Source organism: Aulonocara sp. 'chitande type north' Nkhata Bay, linkage group LG17, assembly GCF_057382095.1.
Source record: "Aulonocara sp. 'chitande type north' Nkhata Bay isolate Kocher_YH1m ecotype deep benthic linkage group LG17, A_spYH_male_GT1.1, whole genome shotgun sequence".
NCBI classification, from domain to species: Eukaryota; Metazoa; Chordata; class Actinopteri; order Cichliformes; family Cichlidae; genus Aulonocara; species Aulonocara sp. 'chitande type north' Nkhata Bay.
In genome coordinates, this window is record NC_141360.1 from 24,164,377 (window position 1) to 24,188,260 (window position 23,884).

Here is a 23,884-nt window from a genome sequence, read left to right on the forward strand (position 1 = left end):
CTGTCCAAGCCGGGGCTCGAACCGGCAACCTTCCGATTACAAGGCAAACTCCCAACTCCTGAGCCACGATCGCCCTTCGATGTTGTTTTAACTGAATTTCTTTGTAGTTTAATTTTTTTTTTCTTCACACCCAGTGAGCAAAAGCCAGACTTTAGTAAAGCGTCCAATTTATGGAAGCTTGCTTCGACTGTCCACAAGCCTGTTTCAAGTTCCTTATCTCATATTTGAGAAGTAGAAATCTTGATATGCCTTTTTATTTTGAGGTCATGGCTTTTGACATGAATATTAATAAAAGGCTTTTTTAAATTTATGGTCATTTGGGTTTTGGTGAACTATAAATATGCACATTAAAGTGACCAGGAAGCACTTAATACAAACAAAGACTGCTTTTAATTAACCTGAGCTTTTTTCCCCCCCCTCCATAGTCATATTCCCTTTACATACTGAAAATCTGTTACAGGGCACAGAAACAAACTTTCTTTGGCTGCTGCTTTTCCCCCGGATAAGCAGGGGCCTTTCTTCACATGTTTAACAGATATTTACTTCCATACGAAAACGCCACAGGGATCCGTGTCTCCTCCTGAGTTCTTTTTTTGTGTGCAAATATTAGAAACAATAGTAAACACTAGAAACACATGAATGCTTTGTCACTGCTGTTCAATTTGTTTGGGGGCTTTTTTGTTGTTGTTTTTTTAAGGGAAAAGTGCAAGTGCTTCATTATTCAACTTTTCCTTTTTTAATTCAATGTGATGGTCCATCAGATCACAAGAAAAGAAAAAAAAAAAAAAAGAGAAAAAAAAATCAGTGCATAAGTTTGCAAAACATGCATTTATACAAAATTTAAGACATGTAAAAAAAAAAACAAGAAATATCTTATTTAAATCTCACTGAAACTTAAATATAAGAACTATTACATGATCTGTGAGAAATTGGCTCTGATGTTTTGCAGTCTGTAAACTCATTTTTATTCTCTGTACAGTTCCAAGATGTCCTGTTGTGCTGTTAGAGTTCATTGTTAATGTTAGTAGCTCCTGAAGCTACAGTCCGTGCAGGTTTTGGCCAACAGGGGGAGCTGTGGAGCTTGTAAACCACGTCCCTTCTGCTTTCAGTCGACTTCCTCAGTCTCATCAAACGCTGCATCCTGCAAAATAAGCAGATACTTGAGTGTTTTTAAAACTTCAACAGGTCAAGCTAATGGTTTAATTAAGAAGGCTTTTGTTTTAAACGTACATATCCTCCTTGGTCCTGCACCCAGGATGAAAAGTTATTCTGTATGTATTGAGCGCCATGGTTCAGCAGGCGGTTTGTGGGCAACGTTTCCACAGCTGACAGACGAGTGGTGACCTGAAACAAGAAAAACAGATGTCTCCAGAGGTTAGCCAAGACAGTCATGTGAAAATGAGTCAGCAGACCTGCACATGACTCCCAAAACTCAGCAAACAGGTGTCCCTCACACTGCCACACCTGCCCGAGTATACACAGACTCATTTCAAGTTTTTTTTTTTTTGTTTGTTTGTTTTTGGGGGGTTTTTAAACTGTTTTTATCCTGGAGTGAACCTGATTTATAAGTGAATAGTCTTCTTGCTCCTAGGTTTACTTACTGCTAACTAGGAACTGACCTGTTGATTTTTCAGGGCGTATATCACTTGTTCGTAGTCAAGGATACCGATAAACGATATGTGATTGTTATTGAAACTACAGCAATTTGTGCTACCTGACCACAGCTCCTGCAGCTCACAGCCACTCTTATTTATGCCCGCCGTTAAGGCACAGGAAGCTGCTGTGGAGACAATATCTCCACGTAAGCGCTGATATAGGAGAAGTCTTCGAACAGTTCCAACATCTCCCTCTATATATCTGCATACCTGAGCATCTGTACTGCAATGTCATTAAAATGGCAGTAAAAACTGACAGGATCATACACTTGCACCTTTAACCCAGCTGCGGTGGCCAAATCAAGACGTGCATGTCCAGCCGCCTCGTCACACCAGCAACATGGAAAGCATAAAGGCCCCTTAGAGTTTCCTACTCTGGTAACTCCTCCAGCGTTAGTCTCACTAAGATTCATAGTTTCACTGATAGCTTAAGCCGCTCTTACCTCACACATCACAGCCATCTGGGTTTTTTGAGACGCCTGCGGCCCTGGAGAGTTGGGCGAGGGGCTCCTGAGGCCCACTCGTATCAGGAAGGTGTTTATTAACTTCTTAAAGAAATCGTAATTCCAGAAGAGCTCTGCTGCTATGTTGGCATCTTTCAACACCTGACAAGGCACACACACACACACACACACAGAGAGACAAAACAAAGAACAAAAAACAAATAAAGTTCAGTCACTAAAGATGAAAAAACAAACAAAACACCAACTAAGTAATAATGAAGTTTCTGATTTGGAGGAATGTGAACATATAATTTTTTTAATTATATGTTCACAAATAACGGAAATATCTGTGACCTGCACGTGAGGATGCGTGAAAAACCAAAACCACACAGCAGAAGCGCGATCACATGACACAAACTGGTGGTAAACTACTTCCTAAAGGAAGATATTCTGTTGTTTTTCACATCAGATCAAAGTTGTTTTTGTACCTTGCCGTCATATTTGTCTCCAGTTTCTCTCAGCAGCAGACCAATTATCTTCTCCACCTCATCTAAAAAGGAACAGAAGACCCGATTATCAGCAGCAACAACACAAGACAGACAACATTTAAGGGATTAAAGGCGCACACTTTTATCTATATATATGAAAAAACATATTGCAATTGCTGATTGCTTTAATAAGGCACCAACTTCAGCTGCCATGATTACAAAGACGGAAAAAAAATGTGTTGGGCATGTAAACAACGCTGAATCTAGACCCAGAACTTCGCAGTGCCTTCTATAAATGTCTGTCGTGTAAAACTAGTAAAACTTGTTTGGTGGCGTCTCGGCTATGAAAACATGAAGGGGTATTACTGGTGGGCACATTTTTTTTTTACTGAACCTGGAGAATCTGCTGCTGTTGGGGATCTTAAACTAAACTATTACAGCATTCATTTAGAACCGATTGTTCTCAGTGGGTAATCAGTTTCTACAAGCTAGAAAACGCTTTTCAGATTTTACTTTTCTACCAAATTAAGGTGGAAATGGACGCCTTATTAAAACACCATCTTTAAGTCATCCAATTACCCAAATATTGACTTAACTTCAGCTAAACTGGGCAAACTACAATGTGATGTGCAAACATTACACATGCATTACTCAGGGAACATCTGATCTGCCCTAGATGCATAAAGTGACCCAGCAGTCAGCCATCTGAACCCGACGGGGCCCTTTTGTTTTGTGCTGCATGTTCCCCCTGTGCTTGATTTGTTTCCTCCAGGAACTCCTGTTTGTTCTGTTACCAGAGAACCTGCTGGGTTAGCGCTGCCCGTCTTGACCGAGTTCACAGAAGAATTTAACTTCCTTCTCCTAAGGCTGCATACCATGTTTCTGTTGGCTCTCTAACAGGCACCGCCTCAAATGTTTTACTATTCCTGGGTAATTCTTTGGTTTTTCCTGTGAGAGCGTTCACATGTGTATTCTGTGTCACTCATCAGGTTAGTTTTAATCCTTTTAAGAGATACAAATGAATCTTAAAAGAAGAAACTCACCATTTTCTGGGGAATCCGACTCTATATTTGGAGGAATTAATTGGATTTCATCAGCAAGCTCCATCAGTCTGCTCGCTACCTCACTCGCCTTCTCGTCCTCCTCCTCCTTTTCAGGCTCATCTGGAAAAATGGAACAAACATATCAAATCAGACCCTAAAAGGACGGTGTCACAGTAAGCGGTGGCTGATCGGCCGGGTAAAATATACGCCTGTATACGCTTGTGAAACAGGAAAAACGCAAGAAACCAATAAGTCTTATGGTTAAGTGAGTGATTCAGCCCAGTGGTCCTCAAACATTTTCTGGCATATCCCAGTGACTTTACAAAGAAGCTCAAAACCTTTTAGGGAACTGCGATGACTCAAATAGTTGACTGACCTTATTTAACTGGGTGGAATATACAAGCACATTTACTGGGGTTAAAATGTCCCATTCATAAACTGATTTTGTTCATTGCTTTGCCACAAGAAAACCTGACTAACAAAAACATGTTAAAATTATTTCATAAGCTCTGTCTAACTTTTTGGCTCCGGCAGAAAAATCTGTCTATCAAAAACAAAAAAAGCAAGTTGAACTGAAATAAAGTAGAGCATTAAAGTATTGGGCAGCACTTTGCATACACTTAGCATAGTTTCACTTTCTGGTCGTCCATGCTTTTACATTTCGAGAACCTCGAGTTGGTCTTATCTGTAATTATGAGCGTTTATGAGAAACTAAAACCTGTCTTCAGGTCACCTGACTTTGCAGAATTCAAACTGGACTCAAACCAGTTTAAGCGTGAAACCAGCAGGATGTTCACCCGTCGCACTAAAAAGAAATAAAAAGGGCTGAGGTCCACAAAATTACCTTTGTAATATTTTTATGGCATGCTGTTGACAGTCGACTCAGACATTTTTTAAGACAAAAAGTTCTGCAACAAGTAAATATTTTCTGGTGTTTTTGTCCTCTCGCACTTATAAAAACACTTTTTGAGAGTTTAGGACTCTTAGTGTGACATCTTCGACCTGGTATTGACTTTCACCCATTTCTAAACAAAACAAGAGGATCTTCTTCATTTTACCCGCCTCTACAGCACAAAAACTTTCTTCCAGTTTCCATAAAAACTTATAACGTTGTCAGATTTTTCCTGTGAACCTTACACCAATGTCAATGCCCCTCCCTACAATAAAAATCATGACAGTGTTGATAAAGTTGTCAATGATTAAGTTCCAGTTGGAGCTGGTACTTTTCCTGCCTTACTGTTTCAATAAAAATCCAACATGTTTAAGATTACCTCGGGTTTTTATCACTCTGCTGATTTAAGACTAAAACGTGTAACCTGGAGTCTTTATCGGTGAGACAGTGCCGGATGTCAGTCTTCTAGTGTATTTCAGGCATCAGTTTCACAGTGAATGATTTTATTTGCATGTTATGATAGTGAACTAATATTTTATAAACAAAACTATGGTGCACATTAATCAGCGAGGCTAATTGTCGTGTTATCTAAGGCTACACCTTTATTCTCCTCACCTGTAGCAGGGAAACATCTGAATGAGACTTCAGCAGGCTCCATTGGTTTCTGCTGCTGCTCCTCCTCGTCGTCTTCTTCATTCTTCGTCTGAGGCCTGGTGCAGCTGAAAATGCTCAACATGCGTTTCAATCTCCTCCCCTTCTTTCTGTTTTTCTTTTCTGTGAGCTTGTTCTCAGTCTGTGTTGGTGTCTTTAGTGGAGTTTTGACATGTCCATCTGAGTCATCCCCACCACTTTCCCTGACCGGGCTCCTCTGTGTGTTTGGTCGTCTCCTCGTCACGTAGGCCATTAGGACTCTGAACTCCACTGTGTCCTCCATGTTCGCCACGTTTGGGGTAGACTCGGGGTCGTGGTATGTACCAGTGGAGCGGCCAGCAGGGCGGGGAATGGGGTCGTAGATTTCGATGTGTCCGTTTGTCATCTTGGCTTACTGTTACGAAAAAAGAAGAGTCAAACTGAGACCCAGCCATCATGTGAGAGGTAATTTTCTTCATGGAAGTGGGGGTTTCCTGGAAAAATTACCCAAATAGCTAAAGAGATATCTGAACTATTTTCTAAGCATGGTTTTACTGTCTAAAGGCAGAAATGAAAGAAAATGCACTGGTTTCTTTTAAGTGAAGCAACAAAGACTTGTCTCAAGTATTAGCAAGACAATGATGCTTTCCTGAGAAATCACATCCCATTTTGAGCAAGGAAAATTCTTCCTTTAAGCATACATCATGTTATTTGTGACAAATGCATGACTCCGCTTGTTCGTGTTATTTTGTACAACCTGCCGGCTGTATAATTAATAAGTGTGCTCAGTGTTTCTGGCACATGAAGTGTCTTTAATATTTAAGGTAATGACTGTGTAACACAGATTAAACTGAAATCTGTTCATTTTCCTGTTACTTTCATCCATTTAATGAACAAAAATATATTTTGTGCTCGACTAAAATAAACCCCGAATCCTTTAATCATACTTTCTTTGTTCACTTGCATCAATTTCATATTTTAAAATGTCAGATGTGGTCAAATTTACATCCTCAGTGATTAATCTCTCCAATTAAGGTTGCTGTAGTTTAGTCTAAAAAGTTTTAATCTTGCCTATTTCCAGTTTCTGTTTTTAGCTTAGCTGATTTGAGTCAGTCTCCAGAGCTTTCAGTTTAGATTTGGATAAGAAAAGTTTCGTTTCAGTTTCGTTTTTGTTAGTTTATAAAATATATTTAAATAAACGAATTCTGACTCGATTGTTTCAGTAAGTATTATAACATGAAGGGTCTTTGTCAGGGGAAGAATTTAAGAAGTTTAGATTAGATATTACAATTTAAAATAGACAAACACCTGGTTTCACTTTGTGAAGACAGGTGACTCAGTCGTCATCCGCACTCTGAAATAAATAAATAAATAATACACGCCAAAGAGTCATCCGGCAATTTGACCAAACTGAACCATGACCTAAAAAAGTATTTCTACTTTAGTTGCTAAAAACGACTTTAACTCATAGTTTAGTTTTTAGCTTTAGTTAAACATAAAAAAATACATCTGACTACAAAAATATACAATAAAAAAGGTTTAAATTTTAAAATGAGAACACTGACACACTTGACTGGATAAATCACCCTGACGTGTTTAAATGTAGTCTAACTGGTACCTGTTAAATCCTCATGTCCAAACTGTGAACATCTGTAATATTCCTGTAATTAAAGTCAGCTTAATGTTAAAGTGTTGTTGTGTGGCTCCTCCTCTTGACGTCAGGACTTTGTCGAGGCGTGTCTCGGCAAACAGCTGATAGTTTCACCAAACTCAATGAAATACACCGGGAACTCCTGAAGCCACAACTAACCGTGATGCGCCGTGTTTCTCTGGGTCAAAGCCGTCATAAATCCGTGTAAAGACGACCTAGCTAGCTAGCTACTCTACGTTAGCCATGAAAGAAAAACTTTATTGTATATCTTTTGACTTTGAAACTTTAGCCGGTGAAGTTGTGTAAAAGTAGCTGTAAACTCGAGCCGCCATTGTTTGACTGAGCTTAAGTGGCTGTAAATGTTAGACAACAACAACCCAACCGAGACTGCCCCTGAGTTTAACAACACGATAAAAAGAAGAAGAAGAGTTAGAAAGTTAAACTTAATGTGTACTTTATGTGAGTAAAAACGACCTGTCAGCTACACGGAAGCACTTTTAAATACTTCAAGTAGTTCTAGAATACACAAAAACAGATATACTTACGGTCCGAGCGGTCAAACAGACGCTAAACGAAGGAAAAACACTTGCCACACCAACTCGTATAGTCACTGAGTGAACTATGCGCCGGTCGGAGTCCACGAGCCTGTTTAAGTATGGCGACTTTGTCACGTGCTGACGTGCTATGACGTAGCTCCAGCTACGACGAGACAAACCGAACAAACTTTTCTTCGGATTACATATCTCGTAAGACCTTTTTGGAGGGGGAATTAATTTATTTTCCAGCGGGGCGTAATTTTCGATTACAAGTAATTACATAAAAAATACACAAATAAACATTTTTAAATGCATGTGGTTAGGGTATATTCTTACCTGATTTTCTCTCGCACAGACAGAAGTGGTCTGTAAATGTCAGAAAACGGTGATTTCCGCAAACAGGCAGTAGTTAGCACAGTTGATCAAAGATAATCAATTATATGGAATAAATAAGACGACGTGCTTCGTAGGTATTATGACTCGGCAACCCTGTGTTCGACGCTGCCTGTGTTATCTTGTATTTGTTGCACATTTTGCTGTCCTCTCGGCCAAATTTTCCTTGAAAATGTTTCTCAAGTCCGTATCTATAAATCACTTTGCCAGAAACTGCAAAGCGCAGCTTCTAGATTTCTGGATAAAAGTGGGTGATCACATTCCTGAGCACTTTTTTTTGACAGATCATCTGCACATTTTTCTCTGTTGTACATTTAATGAACAAAAAACGTATTTAATGCACGACAAAATAAACCCCCCAATCCTCTACGCACGTTTGTACACTTGCATCACTTTCATCTTTTGACAATGTCAGTGTGCATTTCACAACAACTATCCTCCGTGATTAATCGCTTAATAATTCCAACTAAACTTGCTGTTGTTTTTCCAAAAAAACCCCAAAATTGAATCTTGGGTAATTCCAAGTTTTTGTTTTTAGTTGAGTGGATTTCAGTCAGTTTCCAGAGCTTGCAGTTTAGTTTCTCATAGAAAGAAAGTTTAGTTTTAATTCGTTTATAAAAAAAATTAAATTAAATTAAATGGACGAATACTGACTAGATGGTTTCAGTAGGTGTTATAATATGGAGGGTCTTTATCAGGGGAAGATCTTAAGAAGCTTATATTAACGATTAAAAATAAAAATAGTCAAACAAACACAGGCCAAGGGAGGCCTTGACTTTATTTCTGCAGATACAATTCCCCCCTGGGCCTCCATGGTCCCCAGTGCACAGATTCGTTGCTAATATTACACCTTTTAATTAGGCAGAAAAAGAAGAACAAAAGTTGAACTGCTTTAAATTCCCATAAACTTCACATGCACATTCACATAGCACAAAATTTCAAGTTTATTTTTCCAGCACTTCAAGTTAGTCTCAGAGGAACACTAACCTCAATCGTAACCTCAATTTTGAAATACTGAGTTAAAATTTTGAGATATTTAACCTGAAATTTGATGTACAATTAGTGGAAGAAACAAGCGCCCATAATTGTCTATCCAATGTTTGGAATCATAAACTGGAAGTTTTCTTGTTCATTTTTTTTTAAACATCCTGTTATTACAGCAACAGGTTACCCTGCTAACCTCTAAATCTGCCTTCATGCTTGCTTAACTGCTGCAACATAAAGGTGAGAGTGACACCACTGTGCATAGAAACATTGATCTGAGCGGAAATGAAAGCTCAGACTAAAAGTAGTTGTGTCCACATTCCAGGAGCTCCATAGGCATGCCCTTACCAGACGGTCATCAAGCTCCACAATCAGCAGGTAAGGCAGGAAAAAATCCCCAAGCTCCTGCACGTCACTGCAAGGAGAGCTTGAGTATAACATTGCCAAGAAACCAGTTTTATTTATAAGGAGCAAAGAATTTCACGCTTGTTTCCACTGGGGGTTTCTGTGTGTCACACGCCATTGTTTAGACAGCAGGTGTCCCAACAGTACTTTCCTTTTTTTTTGTTTCCTAGGATCCAGATGTGCTTCTCATTTTTTTTTCAAATTGCTGCTGAGCTCTCCAGGAGACCATCTTTAAAGTTTTTCTTTGTGCACAAAGGGCTTCTTTCATTTTCATTGTTTGGGGACTTTACGTGCCTCACTGAGTTCAGAAGAATTTCCTTTTGTAAAACCAAATAACACTTAGTCAGATAACAGACACCTTACCAAACAAACATTGGTAAGTTGTATCTGATAACTTGGCATATCTCAGCATGGCATGCAGTGTGTCCTTTACAAAGTTTGAAAGCAGACAAGTGGAGGACAAAGGAAGTGGGGTGTGGTGATTGTACACCATATGAAGAAAAAAAACAATCCCACTGGGATAAATAAAGCCTGAAAAATTAGTAATTGCTTAAGACTTTGACAGTTTGAAGTGTCTGCAGGATTCTTCATAATCATCTAACTTTCCTTTCAGTTACCAAATCATGTTTAGGTGATCTTAGGCCCATAAAAGCAATTAAAACAACACGAGGAAGACAAAGAAATCTGCGTTGGGTCAGTGAGTGACTCTGTGCCTACTGTGGGCATGTCTGTCTCGCTGTGACTGACTGGGGTCCGTGGAATTTGGATGGATTTTTGATGTAGGGAAGTAAAAGAATCGATTTCTGCATGAGCATTTCACAGTGAAGAGAGTAAGTCTACATGATCGTGAGCTGGCTCTGACTGATGTTCATTGTGATTTGGGTTAAATTAAAAAGAGGAAGTATTTCACAAAGTATGCAACCAAATCTGGAGGTTTTTAAAGTTTAATCAATCAAATCAATCTCAGTTCTTAAAAGAAGGCCTTAAACTGCTCAGAAAATACTCAGTTTTTCGCTCAGAGAAGTTCTCCACATTCGTTCCCAGGTGTGAATCGGGGATATCTACATGTGGAATGTCTCATCCATGTGTCATTGGGGATTTTCTTTCTTCTTTATTAAACTGTAATATGGGTGAAGGTTCAAACAAGTTTATGACTCAGATATCAAACAGTAAAGAAAGGCGGGGCAGAATTTCTTCAAGTGGCTGCTTGTTGAATCCTGGGTTATGAATGTGAAACAGTCAGAGTGCTTCAAAGACACTTTTGTATCCACAAAGGTGCAAAAATAAAATCATGATGAATAAAATTATTTCATATATAATCATGATGCACTTAAATCCACCTGCCTGGTGCTCCAAACAGACTAATGTTGGCTTAATGTTGTGCGTGAATGGGTGGATGACTGGATATGTAAAGCGCTTTGGGGTCCTTAGGGACTAGTAAAGCGCTATATAAATACAGGCCATTTACCATTTAAATTGGATTTTTTATGCTTTTTCTTATTCTGTGTCACTTTTAAACTTCATGATCATATTAAACATGGCTGGTTTTTAATATCCAAACAGAGGCTCAGGCTCCAGGCTTCTCTGTGACTCCTTTATCAAAGAGGCTTGTCACGGTGGTAACCCCTGACCTCTGAAGACTTTAGATTGCACAGTTGTTATCATTATGCTGCATGGAAGAGCTGAAGATTTTTATCGAGAAAGTCCAGGAGGGAAAGGATTAACACACCAGGAAGGCATAAGGTTGGAGAGAAGGTTAGAGAAGTAAGGCTGGGATGGTGCAGAGGAGAGGCTGTGGATGAAGGTGGAGCTGCCAGGCAGGAGGAAAAGAGGAAGACCTTAGAGAAGATTCTTGGATATAGCGAATGCCACGCAGAGGGTTGGAGGAAGCAGGCGAAAGAAGAGCAGACCATCAAACGGGATTTTTTTTCCTGTTTGACTGTTTATGGTAGAGTTTTGCAGGATATCAGATAGATGGAAAACAGAGGGGAGAATGTTGTCAGCAGACAGTTGTGGATGTTTCTGTGAGACTGTGCTAGAAATGGTCATTGGATTTCTTTTTTATGAAATGAGTTAAATGATAAAACAGCATGCACGGTGTCACGGTAGGAGGAGCTTAAGATGTACAAGTGGGGATAGACACTCCTTCCAGAGAGTTCAGAGAGCTTGTTTCCTTAATAAATTTGTTTTACCCTCAAAACCACCATCTGCCTGGTTTATCTGGTGAACCAGATTGGGGTGGCTGTAGCTCAGGAGGAAGAGCAGGTCAGCTGCTGATCGAAAGGTTGGCTCCAGCAGTTTGCATGCCAAATATCCTTGGGCATGATACTAACCCCGACTTGCTCTCCGATGCATCCATCGGCGTATGAATGATAGTTAGAAAGCACTCAAAGTATAGATAATACTGCGTATGTGAATGGGTGTGTATGGGTGAATGCTTTGAGTACTCCAGGAGAGTAGAAAAGCGCTGTATAGGAATCAGTCCATTCACCATTTTACCCTGCCAGTAAATTACACAGCAGGTGAAGGACATTCCTGCTTCCAACTTCCCATCACCTTCCACGAGTCTCCATCCCACAAACACTGATATTTAATTCTGCCCTTTGCGACACAATGATAAGGAGGCCAGGTGCACCCTCAGGACGACCAGTTGACATTACAGATTAGACTTTTTATAGCTTTTATGGTCTTGTCATTAGAGTAGTTACGTCAGAGATTTAAGCACCTCCATGACTTTTCTATTCACTGCCAACATGAGGCTGTGAGTCCTTTTGGAGAAAGGCCTTGATATTAATTAGACATGATTAGATATAAATTCCATTAAAAAACTCTATTTCCCCAGTTTTGGTGTCAGATTTGTACATTATGTGTCACCAGTATTTTATCCAGTGCTGTCTTACATTTAGCAAACATCAGCATATTTCAGCCTTTTTGAGTGTTGCTAACACATACCGAGTTACATATATGTGCTGCTTTTGTTTTTGTCATGTAATCTTGAACTGAGGAGCCACATGTGAACTCCTTCGCATCTGCTGTTTGTTTTCAAATTTCTGCACTTGCCAGCATGACTTTGCAAAGATGTGTCTTCCTTAAAACAGCAGCTTGTTTTGACAAGTAACAGCTGGTGTTGAGGGGATTTCCCCGGCAACCGCTCAAACAGGAAATGAGGTCAGACACCAAGACAACAGCGTCACATCTTCTTTTACCAAATGACAAAATAAAAACAACAAACTTCAAGTAATCCCATCATCATCATCATCATCATCATCATCAGTAGCAGAAAAATAAAATACAAAAGCAAAAAAAACAAAACAAAACCACGTGCCCAGCCTTACAAGAAACTTTAGTATAAATCATTTAAAATGATAACAATTGAACAGTTTAAACATCAATAATGCCATTTTTTTATGCCATTACCAGAACAGAATCCCAGGGAGGTAAGAAAATAAAGGACATGCATAACCAACGCTGATGATAGACACAGTTTAATTCAAAGTCATGTTTCTACTAAATAGAAAGAGTGATAATAAGCCTGTGTGTGTGTTTGAGTGTGTGTGTGTGTGTGTGTGTGTGCTGCTCAGAACGAACGTAGCTTACATGAGCACAGTCACTTTCTGGAAATGATCAGTTTGTGGTTTTATTTTACACACATTTTGTCCGTGTAAACTGCTGAAACTCGGAGGAAGGCCACCGAGTTTGATATCTGGCTTGTGGAAGCCATCTTACAACAAGAAACCTCTGCAGAGAAAGAGAGCGAGACATCGGCTCTGGATGTTTAAAGTGTGGATTCAGTCAAGAAATTCTAAGAACATTCGAAGGGTTTAAACAACACAGCTCTGGAATAAACGAGTCTTTACTCATCATACGTTTTAACCCTTGGTAAAACAGGGCAGAGAGATCTGATCCATCTGATTGGCTGATAAGAGTGCAGTGAAAATAGACCCAAGCTGTATTCCTACTGCAAATGTTTTTACCGCTCTTAAATTTTCCATATATTTTACAAATAGGTGCCTCTGCGGGATTGTCTTTGCACAGGAATAGTTGTGCTTGCAAAGCACCAACACCCTGTCAGTACATATTTACGCCTCCCTGAGATAACCATATTAGGATATCTGCTTTCTATGACGCTAAAGGGACTCCAGAGCCAATCTGTGATGTACCGGAAACCTTCTATCAAACCAACCTCCTGAGGGCAGACCTGAGGACACAAGTTGGCGACTAATAGTTTGAATTTTGAGGGAAAGGGAGAAAAGCCACTGCAGTAAACGTAAGCTGGGACTTTGGGAGCCAGACTTCTATGATGGCTGATCACGACTCTTTACAATGTCCCCTTAAATAATTGGGAAAGCATCATGTCCTGCAAATATCAGCACAGGTTACTGCAGAGCTCACAGGGTCATTTCAGTCCACTGACATATGTGCTCTCAAAAGAAAAGAACGAACGAAACAAGAATCATTTTCCTAACCAGCACTGAAGCAAAACCGCACATTCAATACTCCTCGGTGCTAAATGCTCGACCGTGTTACAAACATTAATGTAATGTAAATGAGTAACATAGAAATGCAAAAACAAGAAGATATAATCTATTCATATTGCATTGAACATGGCTCAGATTTTAATTTATTCTTAGACAAATGCTGCAAACACACACACACACACACACACACGCACACACCTGGAGTACCAGAAACACACTATCGAACTGTGAAAAGTTAAAATCTTAGTTTGAAAGAAACATTGCAACGAAAATACTTTAAATCTCCCATTTTTTAAACAGACTCTGGTCTAACGTCCAAAAATGAATTCAAACGCAAACGACGGGAACCTTGGGTTAGCGTCATTCCTTCCATACTGGGCTAATACTGGACCCCTCTCACTATCACTTGGTACGGTCACTGGTTTGATGGCTCAGCGCTAATTTTGTCCACAAAAAGAGTTGGAGTCCCGTGTTGTTCTGAAATATGAGGGTTTTTTGGGGTTTTTTTGTTTCGGCTAAGAAATTTCACAAAACGGCTCCCAGAGCAAAACATTTATCACCTTTATCTCACCAAGACAAGCAAAATATTAGAAATATGACAAAGAAAACAAGCACATATCCACAAATGTGACAGAGATCGGCACATTTTAGGCATTTCTATGACACAAATGTGATTTATTTTCCATCAGCTAATGAGCTCATGGTTCCTGAAACGTGTTGTGATTATTCCGTTATTTTTGTACTCTCTGGGATCCCAGAAAGAGCCAAAAAATGTTGCTTTTTGTTATCTACAAGAGATTTTAGCTACTGAAACCAGGTGGGATCACTTTTGATTTCATAATGTTTTTTTATGTCTATAATGTCCCAATATAACAGAGTTTTTCAGCTGCATGGCTGAGCAGCTTATGTTTGGTCCATATAGCGTACATGCCTTTCTACAATGTGGTGATTAGAAATGGTCATTTCCAGTAAAATCAAAGCTTATAATGATAAAAAACAGAGATATTTAATTAAAATTCTATTAAATGTTATACAATCCGAGTCATAATTGGTTATAAAAATGTCACAGCAGCACATACACAGATATGACTGGAGTCATAAATGATCCCACTCGGTCACTTGTTCCGTGTGTTGTTTGTACTTGGAGAAAAAGCTGCAGTTAAAAGAAGTTTGTGAGAAAAGTTCAAAGCTTTCACAGTTCATGCAGGTTTGATTTTTTTCTATGCCAAACTGTGTCCATGTTTTGAATTGTTGTGGTTTACTGACAGTGCAAATAGAGCTAAATACTTGTAGCTTCTACCACTGAGAAACACTGATATTTTGCTCTTTGTCTGGCTTTATCACATTTACACTCGTCTAATATCAGCTTGTGTATTTTTTTGTGTGTGGCTGCTGTGGAGAACATAAAGTCCCTCCATCATGTTTGCCACAATAAATTTTTAAACATGCGAATAACTCAATCGCAGCTTTAGTTTAAAGATCTCTTTGTGAACCTCTCAGACTCCAGCACATGCCAAGACGTTGGAGAAATGATGCAGTGACGCAGACATAAAATGAAAATAAATGTTAAAAGTGGGCAAGAGCAGATCCTCATTTTAAAAAACCTTTTAAAAACTCATCTGTACACGTAGCTCTGAATCATGGTTTTGTCTGTAGAAAATGTGACACATTTAGTCCACTGAGTGTTCCTGGAAGTAATCAGCTGCTTGAAAGAGTCAGAAAGCTGACAAGCGTTTTGTCATTTTTATGAGTCACGGCGAAGCAACGACTCTGATAGGATAAGAAGTGGCGTTGAGTCGGGACTCGCAAGAAGCCGAAAGCGGAAAACATTACAAGCACTTCAGGACGAGCGCACCCGGGGAGGATATGTTCGTTTTGTTTGTTTTATTTTGTGATGTGTGACTTAGCGGGCAGCACGTGATTGCAAACGCTAGCGTTGCATATTTAATGACATGGGAGTAAGAAAGTTTAGGGAAGGCGTGGAAATCAAACTATGTGACAGATGATGGGAAAATGACTGAAATTTGGGACGAGATGTGACATTACGCTAGTGCAATGTCTTTGGCACAAGTTTTAAGGGACAAACAAAAACTTTTACTGTTCCTACGAGCGCTGAAATGACACTTTATACACTTTAAACCACTGCAGAAGTCTCAGGGAGTAAAATATGCATGAATCCCTTATAAGATGAGAAACAGGTGAACTCACGACGTGTGACGGCTGGTCCAATTGCACTTGCATCCTGATAGTCCTACGATCAGTCATTCACTCAATCGGCACAACCAATAAATAGAATATGAATAAATAAATACAAATAAATAGTAGACCAGTAAAATCTCCTCTGCAGTGCTGCTGCGAGCTGAAGCAGTTCATCTCTTCTGGCTCGTCTCCAACTTCTCCGCCCGAAGAGTCGAATCCAAACGTTTTCCTCTCCACGTCGAGCGCGCAGAGTCCAGAGCGACACAGAGTGCGCGAGCGTGTTCGCGATCACACGGCCGTCTCCAGGTCTTCGTGGCTTGCAGACGATGAGCTCAGGTAGGCGGCGAGCTCAGCGTCTCCATCGGCTTGGTCTGCCGGCGTCTTGCCCTGAAGGAAAGAGACGATTAGATTGGAGCGTGCCTCTCATCCAAAAGGAACGTACAAAAGCGGCAGCATGAATCCGAGGGATGGATTAAAAATGGAAGGTAAGAGAGGAAGGTGTCCCACAGCGAGATCTCTAATCTAGTTAGCATAATGGAGGGCTAATCTGGCCTAAAGAATAAATCACCGTCTTTAAATGGAACCATGGAGGACGCATGTTTAGATGCAACTACATGTCTTACCAAGGTTCTGAGAAGATGACTTTCCACATTTTATTGTTTAACCCAGTCTGACGAAAGTCATTTTTAGTAATTCTGCAACAAGTTTTTGCTTGTAAGGATTTTTTAAGGTATTTTTGGTGCTTTAAACAAAATAACTGTGGTGTAAAATGCCCCTTAAAGCCTCTAAAACCTAAAGAAAGTCAGTGAACGCGAGAAACTAAAGAAGCTTTTAATCTTTAAACATGTTTTCAGGTCACAACTGTCCTGGGGAACTTTGCCTCTTTTATTGCAGCCAGTATCGACTGACTTACCTCTTCTTTGCCTGAAAATATAAATGACAATCACACACTTCCCCTCAGGACAAAGATGTGATGCACTGATCTGTTTGGTAAAGCCTGTTTTTTTATTGCCATACTTCCTGTTCTTTAAGCTTTTGGTATCAGCTGCTGGCCGATTCCTTTTTCACAGTCAGAGTGACACACCCTGGAAGCCACAAAACCTTTCACTGTAAATCATTTGCGTGATTCATCGGGACTTACGGGAATTGTATGTGCAGCTGTTTAAAGTTGTGTAGAAAAGCGCTATATAAGAACCAGTCCATTTACCACTTAAACATCTGTTTACCTGGAAGTTGGTCTTCTCTAGTGACGCCCCGCCCTCGACCAGTAGTCGACACACTGCGTGCTGCTTCCCTGATGCTGCTTTGTGCAATGCAGTGTCACCTCTAGACGCGCACACACACACGCACACACACACACATTCTGGTGATCAGATACAACTCATATATAAAGCTAAAGATCATAGATAAAGCAGTAACGTCACTGTGGTCAGACTGTTCTATACCACACTACACTACAGGATTGAGTTGTCTGCACTCAGGTTCTCACACAATCACTACGTGTGAATTTTAAACAAATATAAAATACACATGAATGATACATTTCCCTACAGAGAAAACGAAACAGAAAGTACTTCTCTGTGTCTGTTAAATCCAGAAGAACCTTGGAGCCTGAGGAGGGAGAAACAGGAAGCGTGAGCAGTGATCTGAACGTACAAATGCTGTTAAACAAGCCAGAAGGTCCAAATCCTCTTTAGTCCATGTTTTCCTGCCCTCAGAACAGTCTTCCACTTTGCCTCAGTGTTTCTGGATCATTTCACATCCAGTATTTATTTTTGGCCTTTGCACACAGAGATTTGTCCAATTTTTTTCAGTCTTCTGATGATATCTTGTACTGTAGATGATGCGATATTCGACATCTTTGTAATTTTACATTCAAGAACATGTTTTTCAAATTGTTCCACAATTTCTACATGCAGGTCTTGTGCACAGATTCACCAATCTGCACCTCATTACTCTCTGAGAAGCTCTTTTTATACCCAATCATCACATTGTTGATGTTCCTCCACTTGTTTCTTTTTCAGCTTTTTTTTGCCCTCTTCCCAACTTGTTGGAGACATTTTGCTGCAATTAAATTCAAAGTAAGACAAGAGTTTTCATGAAATACTAAAACGTGTCAGTATGAACATTGGATATTGTGAATATCCAGAACTGCTGTTGTGACACTGAGTTGTACACAGCTGTGGGATTTTAACCCTAAACAACCTGAGTCTTTCAGTTTTGTGACTGACTGAAAGTAGATCCAGGAGGCTGTTGGAGACTTTCGTTTACAGTAACACAGATATTTATTTAACATGCACTTTCTCACCTTGCTGCAGTATGTAGCGGACCAGGTCTGCGTGTCCGCTCTGAGCAGCTAAATGCAACGCCGAACAACCCCCAGAGTCTCGGACCAACAAATTGACGCCTCGATCCACACACTGTGAGAGCTGCAGAGGCCGACAGGAAGACACGATTTCAAGATTTTCAACATCAACCAGGATTCTTAAAAACAGGAACAAAGAAAGAGCAAATCTTTCTTGATAGAAAAACCTGATTGTTCTTTCTTGATAAAAGCACTGAAAATCTATTTCTATATGTTATTTCATTTATCTTTTTAGACCCCAATTCTTTTTTCATCCTCCACTTTCCAAAAACACATTCAGCTAACAGCTCTTTGGTAATCACCTTGTTGTTGTTTGTCAAAGAACAACAAGGTGATTACTAAGATGTTAACTTTGGTATTCTTCAAGAGAAATTAAATTAAGTGGGTTTTTTGTGACAAAGTGCCTAAGGATAATTTTTAAACTTGCTACCTTGAGAGGACGCCTTCTCTGTGTAACGCAAGAGTGGTTAATGATCCTACTGTCTGGGAATCAGGGTAAAGCAGCTTCAGCTAACAACTGTCTCGCTCCTATCCCGGTGGACCCGCGTGTCTTTCTTTTAGTTTTGTTTATCTGTCACAACACCCCACATCTTAATCACAGGAGACGTGAGACGCAAGCAATAACAGGTGACAAAAAATAAAGACACAGATTTGTTGTTGGTCCACAAAAATCAGAACTCTTCCCCTCTGTTTTTGTTGACATAAAAGGCCAAAATACACCCATAGATGTGGGCATTCCACTGCTATCACTTTTAGTTTTCTTTCATTTACTGTATCCGAATAAGTCCTCTCATTAACCATCTGCTATAGTGCCCCTTCCATTTCTGTCCTGGACTATGAGCCAGGCCACAACCAGTTTAAAACATTTTCTTGCAAAGTTTCATTGCCCCATGAAGGATGTCTGGTCTGATACAGAACCAAGAGAGGGAAAAACCGTCACATGTACACATGACAGAAACAAGAAACTGTGGGATTTCCTCCCTTTATTAGGTGTTACTGTCATGGCTGACAGGGAACTTTGTAAGAATGCCTGTAGTATGAGTCACAGCATGCATGTAATTAAAAAAAAAAGGATCCTGTGGTGTTTGGAGTGATGCATAATTTAACCTTTTCATGACTTAAGAAACTGCTGAGTCTTTGTTGATCGGCTGGGCAAAGGGAATTTTACTGTTGTGCAACATTAAACCACAAAAACGAATTCTGCAGTGGCTAACACACAGGCTAGTAACAGGTCATCCTCAGGCCGTGACAGAGTAGATGTGAATTACCGTGGAGAGGTCCCCAGAACTTGCAGCTGTCAGCAGAGCTGTGAACACACAAACACAAAGCAGTCACTTTCTTCATCTTTTCTGCAGCTGTCTCTGTGCTCAAACACTGTTTACAGCAGAAAAACAATGCAGGGATCTTTTTCTCAGTAACAGATAATTAAGGTGACCTATTGTTTGAAGGGAGCATCAGCCTGAGTCTTTCCACAGGGCTCTATTTTAACTTTGCTCCACTTTCTTACAAAGGTGAAGGCTGAGGTGTTTTTTCCACACAGGAGAAATATTCCTCTTGTCTCGAGACATCGTGCTGCTCTGAACAGCCCAACTAGAAACTAGAAACACTTAATGACAGCATTAATCTCAGGGAAACTAAAACTCCAGCACTTAATGTGTGTCTGGAGCATTTACGGATGAGGATTTCATAGTCAGCGACAGACCGTCGGAGCTGCTTTTAGGAAAATAATTAAATAAATGTGTTAAAAGCAATACATTTCGGTCCAAGCAAGGCGCTTCTAAAATCATAAATCGGCACAAGTAGAAAAAAAGCAGCAGAACTGGAAGCACAAGGAACAACCGGTTCTCTGGGAGAACTGGGGAGTCCCGGGAATATGGATGACTGATGATGTGACTCTGTAAACAGGCCTCGCAAACACCGTTCCACAGTGTGTTCAGAAGTGTGAACACACTGAAGAAAGCAAATCAATTTACCAAAGACAGAAACCTGTAAAGAAAAGTCCTAAACTGCCCATCTCCATATGAAAATGGAAAAAGTTTGCTCAGTCTTATTTTTCAGAAAGAAAACAAAAGCAAATGAGGAAACTGTATCTGTCCGAGAAGCGTTTCACTTTTAGTTTCTAAAGTTGAGACACGCACTAATCTATGAGTCATATCAAAGGTCAACCCGTGACTTCCACCTGACAACTCACAACCAGCTGATGTTTACGGTTTACATTCACCGCATTACATTTAATCAAATCAGGCAAATATTTACCCTCATACTCTGAATATTACAACTTACAGGCACGCCAAACACTTTACATTTAATGTGCCCTTTTGTACCAGGTAAGTACAGGAGAGTAATTAGAGGGCTGGAAAGCTCCTTAAAATATGACAAAATTACAGAAGGAATCAAAGCAGGAAGATGAGCCTGGCTTAGACGTTGCTTCTGTTTAAAAAACAAAACAAAAAACATCAATATACACCAGTTACCAGGGAGTTTTTCCTTCCCACAGTCGCCTGCCATCTGATTGCTGGACTTTACTCTCCATAAAGCACTTTAAGGAAATTTTTATTGTATTTTTGTTATATATAAATAACTAGAAATGAATTTATACAACAAAGTTTAACCTTGCCTGTTGTGTTTTTGGAGAAATCTCTTACTTTCAGGCTCCTTAAAAAGTTAAACTTTAATATTGTGACACTGACTGTGTGTCTGTGCGTGCGTGTGATACCTTGTTCGTCTGATGTCAACGGAGCGCTGCAAACAGAAAACAAAGACAGCGTTAATAGGATATGTAGATAACACTTTTCCAGTGCTTACACAATGTTAGTATCACGTAACCGTGGAAACCTTCATATTCTCATCAGATAGAAGTGATCTTTGAGCAGATGCAAGTGCAAAGTTATGGCCACATCTGTTAATTATAAATGTTGAAGAGAAATGATCTGATGTTCAGCCTCAAACACACGTTTGCTTTAGTTTTGATGTCCCATCTGAGCGGGCTTCTTCCTCTAAGCAATAATTCAAAGATGTGTGTCTGTGAAGAGTTATGAATGCGCTCCATCCTTTCACCTAAACATGGTCACTTCTGGCTCCACAGAAAACAGTGTGGCGGCAGCTAAAACGCAGGGGTGACGCTGCGGTGGCTACGTGTGATGTCACTTGCCCTCTTTCAGATGCATCAGGGGGATCTGCCTCGCCTGGGAGCAGAAAGACGTTGCTTCTCCCAAATCGCTCACTGCTTCATTATGAATAAACGTTTTCTCATTTGCATTTTAGGTATGGAAACTATTTGATACCCAGGATAAGAAAGGTGATCACACAGTAGGTAAAACGAAACGTTCATGTGGAGCGTGAACTTCTCAGAGATAGTTTTCTCTGTAATCCTTCTTTTGTCTACTCTGTCCAGAGGTGAGGGGAGCAGATAAAATGCACAGGGCCGTGCCGGCTGCATCATATACAATGACACGATTCACTCGCATCACGCAATGTCAGTTCTGCCGTTTGAACCCATCCACCTCAGCATCCACCTCCAAGGGATAGTCACTCTTCACTGCCCATTTTTCTATTAGCAGGTCAGAGAATAGATGCTAAACTCTGCCTGCATTCAGCTGCTCACTGACTGAACAGCTCTGAAGACCAAGACAGAAGATGATCCTAGAGGCTCGAGCACTGCACTCCAAAACACTTGGGAGGGAGAAAACTTCTCCACAAAGTGCGTGCATGGAGTTTTCTGGTTCAGATATCTTCAAACAACAAACAAACAAACAAACAAACAAAAAACAAACAAACAGATGGTGTCTCCTAAATTTCCTTTTTTTAATTCAATATGTATCTGGGAAAACATGACATAATTCTCACCTGCTACGTTTTTCTGATCACACCAGGTGTAAAAACGCATGCAAACATTGCTTAATAATTGTTCATGTCATTCATATATTTATTTAATTGAGGTGCATGAATGACCACCGTACAGAAGAGGCTCCTGACCTCAGTGAGTCACCTCTATCTGCTGACTTACCCGGCAGTGGGCTCCACCACCAGATCAGGCATCCCCGCGGACGAGCCCTGGCTCACCACTGGAGCTTCGTGGTCCAGGATGAACACTTCATCCTGACAGATTTCTGTCACGAAATGCAGATGCTCCTAAAACAAAACCCCCAAACCCCCAGAGAACCAGGAAAGAAAGAAGGAACGTGAGGAAGAAAATGCACCTGGAAACAAGCTTTGTGAATTCTGAAGCAGCAGGAGAGTCAAAAATACCTGAGCCTTGTCGATGCGATAGAAGCGGTCGGCTGACGTGGCTGCAGAGAAGGAACACGCAGTTACGCGACATAAAACGTCTGTAAAGCTGCATTCATCAAAATCTCTGCAGGGTTTTATGATACCCAAATAATCTTTTATGATTTTAGAAAAAGCTTCAACGACTTTCATTTTTATCGAGTTATAAATTTAGTTTATAACTCAAGTCCAAGACAATAATAATAAACCTTTTTTGTGCTACTTGTGGCTTTTGAAACTTGAAACTTTTGACGCCCCCCTGTGGGAATTCTTTGCAAGTTAGCAAACATTACACATTCAGCCTGGGATCAACTAATACTAGACTTGTAGTCAAGACCGCCTAAACCAAGACCAAGATAATACCAAGACAGACCAGGTGGAGACCAAGACAAAGTTGAGACGGAGACTAAAAAGTCTTTAAACTGCAGCCAGATGCTGCTTCGTTTACGGGTGTCAGGCACATTTATGTGTTTTTGCGATGCACTCACACAGCCCACCTCCCCGCTGTCTACTGTCTCACTCACTTACTGAGAGGACAGACACACGCTCCACTTCACTGTCGCGTCTCTCACCCTCTCTGTTTTCACATAATGATGTTATGCTACATCCTTGCATGTGATTGGCCGCATTATGGAGGGATTGGACCATAGCTGAGCCACTGTGTGAGAGCTGAGCAGCGAAAGGAAATTAAGTGAGGAACCGGCTCTCGCTCAATGGGAGTCGACTCTTCTGATTCACTACAAAGCACTCTCTAAGCACGGCTCTTAGAGCTCATAATCTTAATTGTTGTATCACCTGCTGTGGCGCCCCCTTGTGTCAAGTGAGCCAATACAAGCAGCTTTTGAAGGAATTTGTGACCTTTGTTCTTAAAAAGCACAAAATAAATAAACTTTACCCTACTTTCAGGACTGGAGTCTGAATACATTACTGTGTTTGACACTTTACTAAAGGATGTGATGGATAACTGACTAGTTTGGTGACTAGTTGAAGGCTTTAAGAAGCTATGTGTACGGTTTACAGACATAAATAATTCTGTAACAGCATCTTAGTAGAAATTTAACTCTCAAGGAGGGAAGAAAAAGTAAGGTTTTAAAATGCTTTGAGTCAAAGTCTGCAAGCTGGTGACCCTATACATGCAGTTTTTGTGTTTTGGGGACCACTAAAATTAAACTTAATTTAATTAACTGCCACAACAGGTGCATGAAGATGTTACCGAGATCCTTCTAGAAGGACTCTGATCCAGTTTAAGGTGTTTCAGTCACTCACAATCCAAGAAGCTCCAGTTGGGAGACAGTCTGCTGGTTGAACTGGTCCGGGGGACACCTCTGCTTTCATCCTGGAGGCAAAGAGACAAATGTTGTGATCGTCGCCATTTTTTATTGAACAATGAACTGAATGTAACAGGGTTCAATCAGGAGATTAATCAGAGTAAGGACGAAGCAAAAGACAGAACACG

The 23,884-nt window shown here is 40.3% G+C and overlaps 2 protein-coding genes across 6 annotated transcripts in view; both read right to left on the reverse strand.

The window, feature by feature from the left end:
* Positions 1 to 364: 364 nt before the first annotated feature.
* Positions 365 to 7,493, reverse strand: LOC147310110 (uncharacterized). The gene is made up of 7 exons (XM_086269741.1): positions 7,348 to 7,493; positions 5,137 to 5,566; positions 3,630 to 3,749; positions 2,587 to 2,648; positions 2,099 to 2,260; positions 1,231 to 1,344; positions 365 to 1,141 (listed from the first exon to the last, which is right to left on the reverse strand). Exons 2-7 carry the CDS (start codon positions 5,555 to 5,557, stop codon positions 1,106 to 1,108), a joined length of 915 nt encoding a protein of 304 aa, XP_086125867.1. The 5' UTR covers positions 5,558 to 5,566; positions 7,348 to 7,493; the 3' UTR covers positions 365 to 1,105.
* A 4,810-nt stretch (positions 7,494 to 12,303) lies between these two features.
* dgki (diacylglycerol kinase, iota) overlaps positions 12,304 to 23,884 on the reverse strand; it is a 116,489-nt gene continuing 104,908 nt past the window's right edge. For all 5 annotated transcript variants that reach the window (XM_086270209.1, XM_086270211.1, XM_086270210.1 and 2 more), the window contains 9 exons: positions 23,695 to 23,764; positions 22,411 to 22,451; positions 22,169 to 22,293; positions 20,879 to 20,904; positions 19,431 to 19,468; positions 18,106 to 18,226; positions 17,372 to 17,408; positions 17,024 to 17,123; positions 12,304 to 16,184 (listed from right to left, as the gene is read on the reverse strand). In XM_086270209.1, the coding sequence (XP_086126335.1) occupies positions 16,086 to 16,184; positions 17,024 to 17,123; positions 17,372 to 17,408; positions 18,106 to 18,226; positions 19,431 to 19,468; positions 20,879 to 20,904; positions 22,169 to 22,293; positions 22,411 to 22,451; positions 23,695 to 23,764 (657 nt within the window). In that variant the 3' untranslated portion in view covers positions 12,304 to 16,085. The remainder of the gene's footprint in view (positions 16,185 to 17,023; positions 17,124 to 17,371; positions 17,409 to 18,105; positions 18,227 to 19,430; positions 19,469 to 20,878; positions 20,905 to 22,168; positions 22,294 to 22,410; positions 22,452 to 23,694; positions 23,765 to 23,884) is intronic.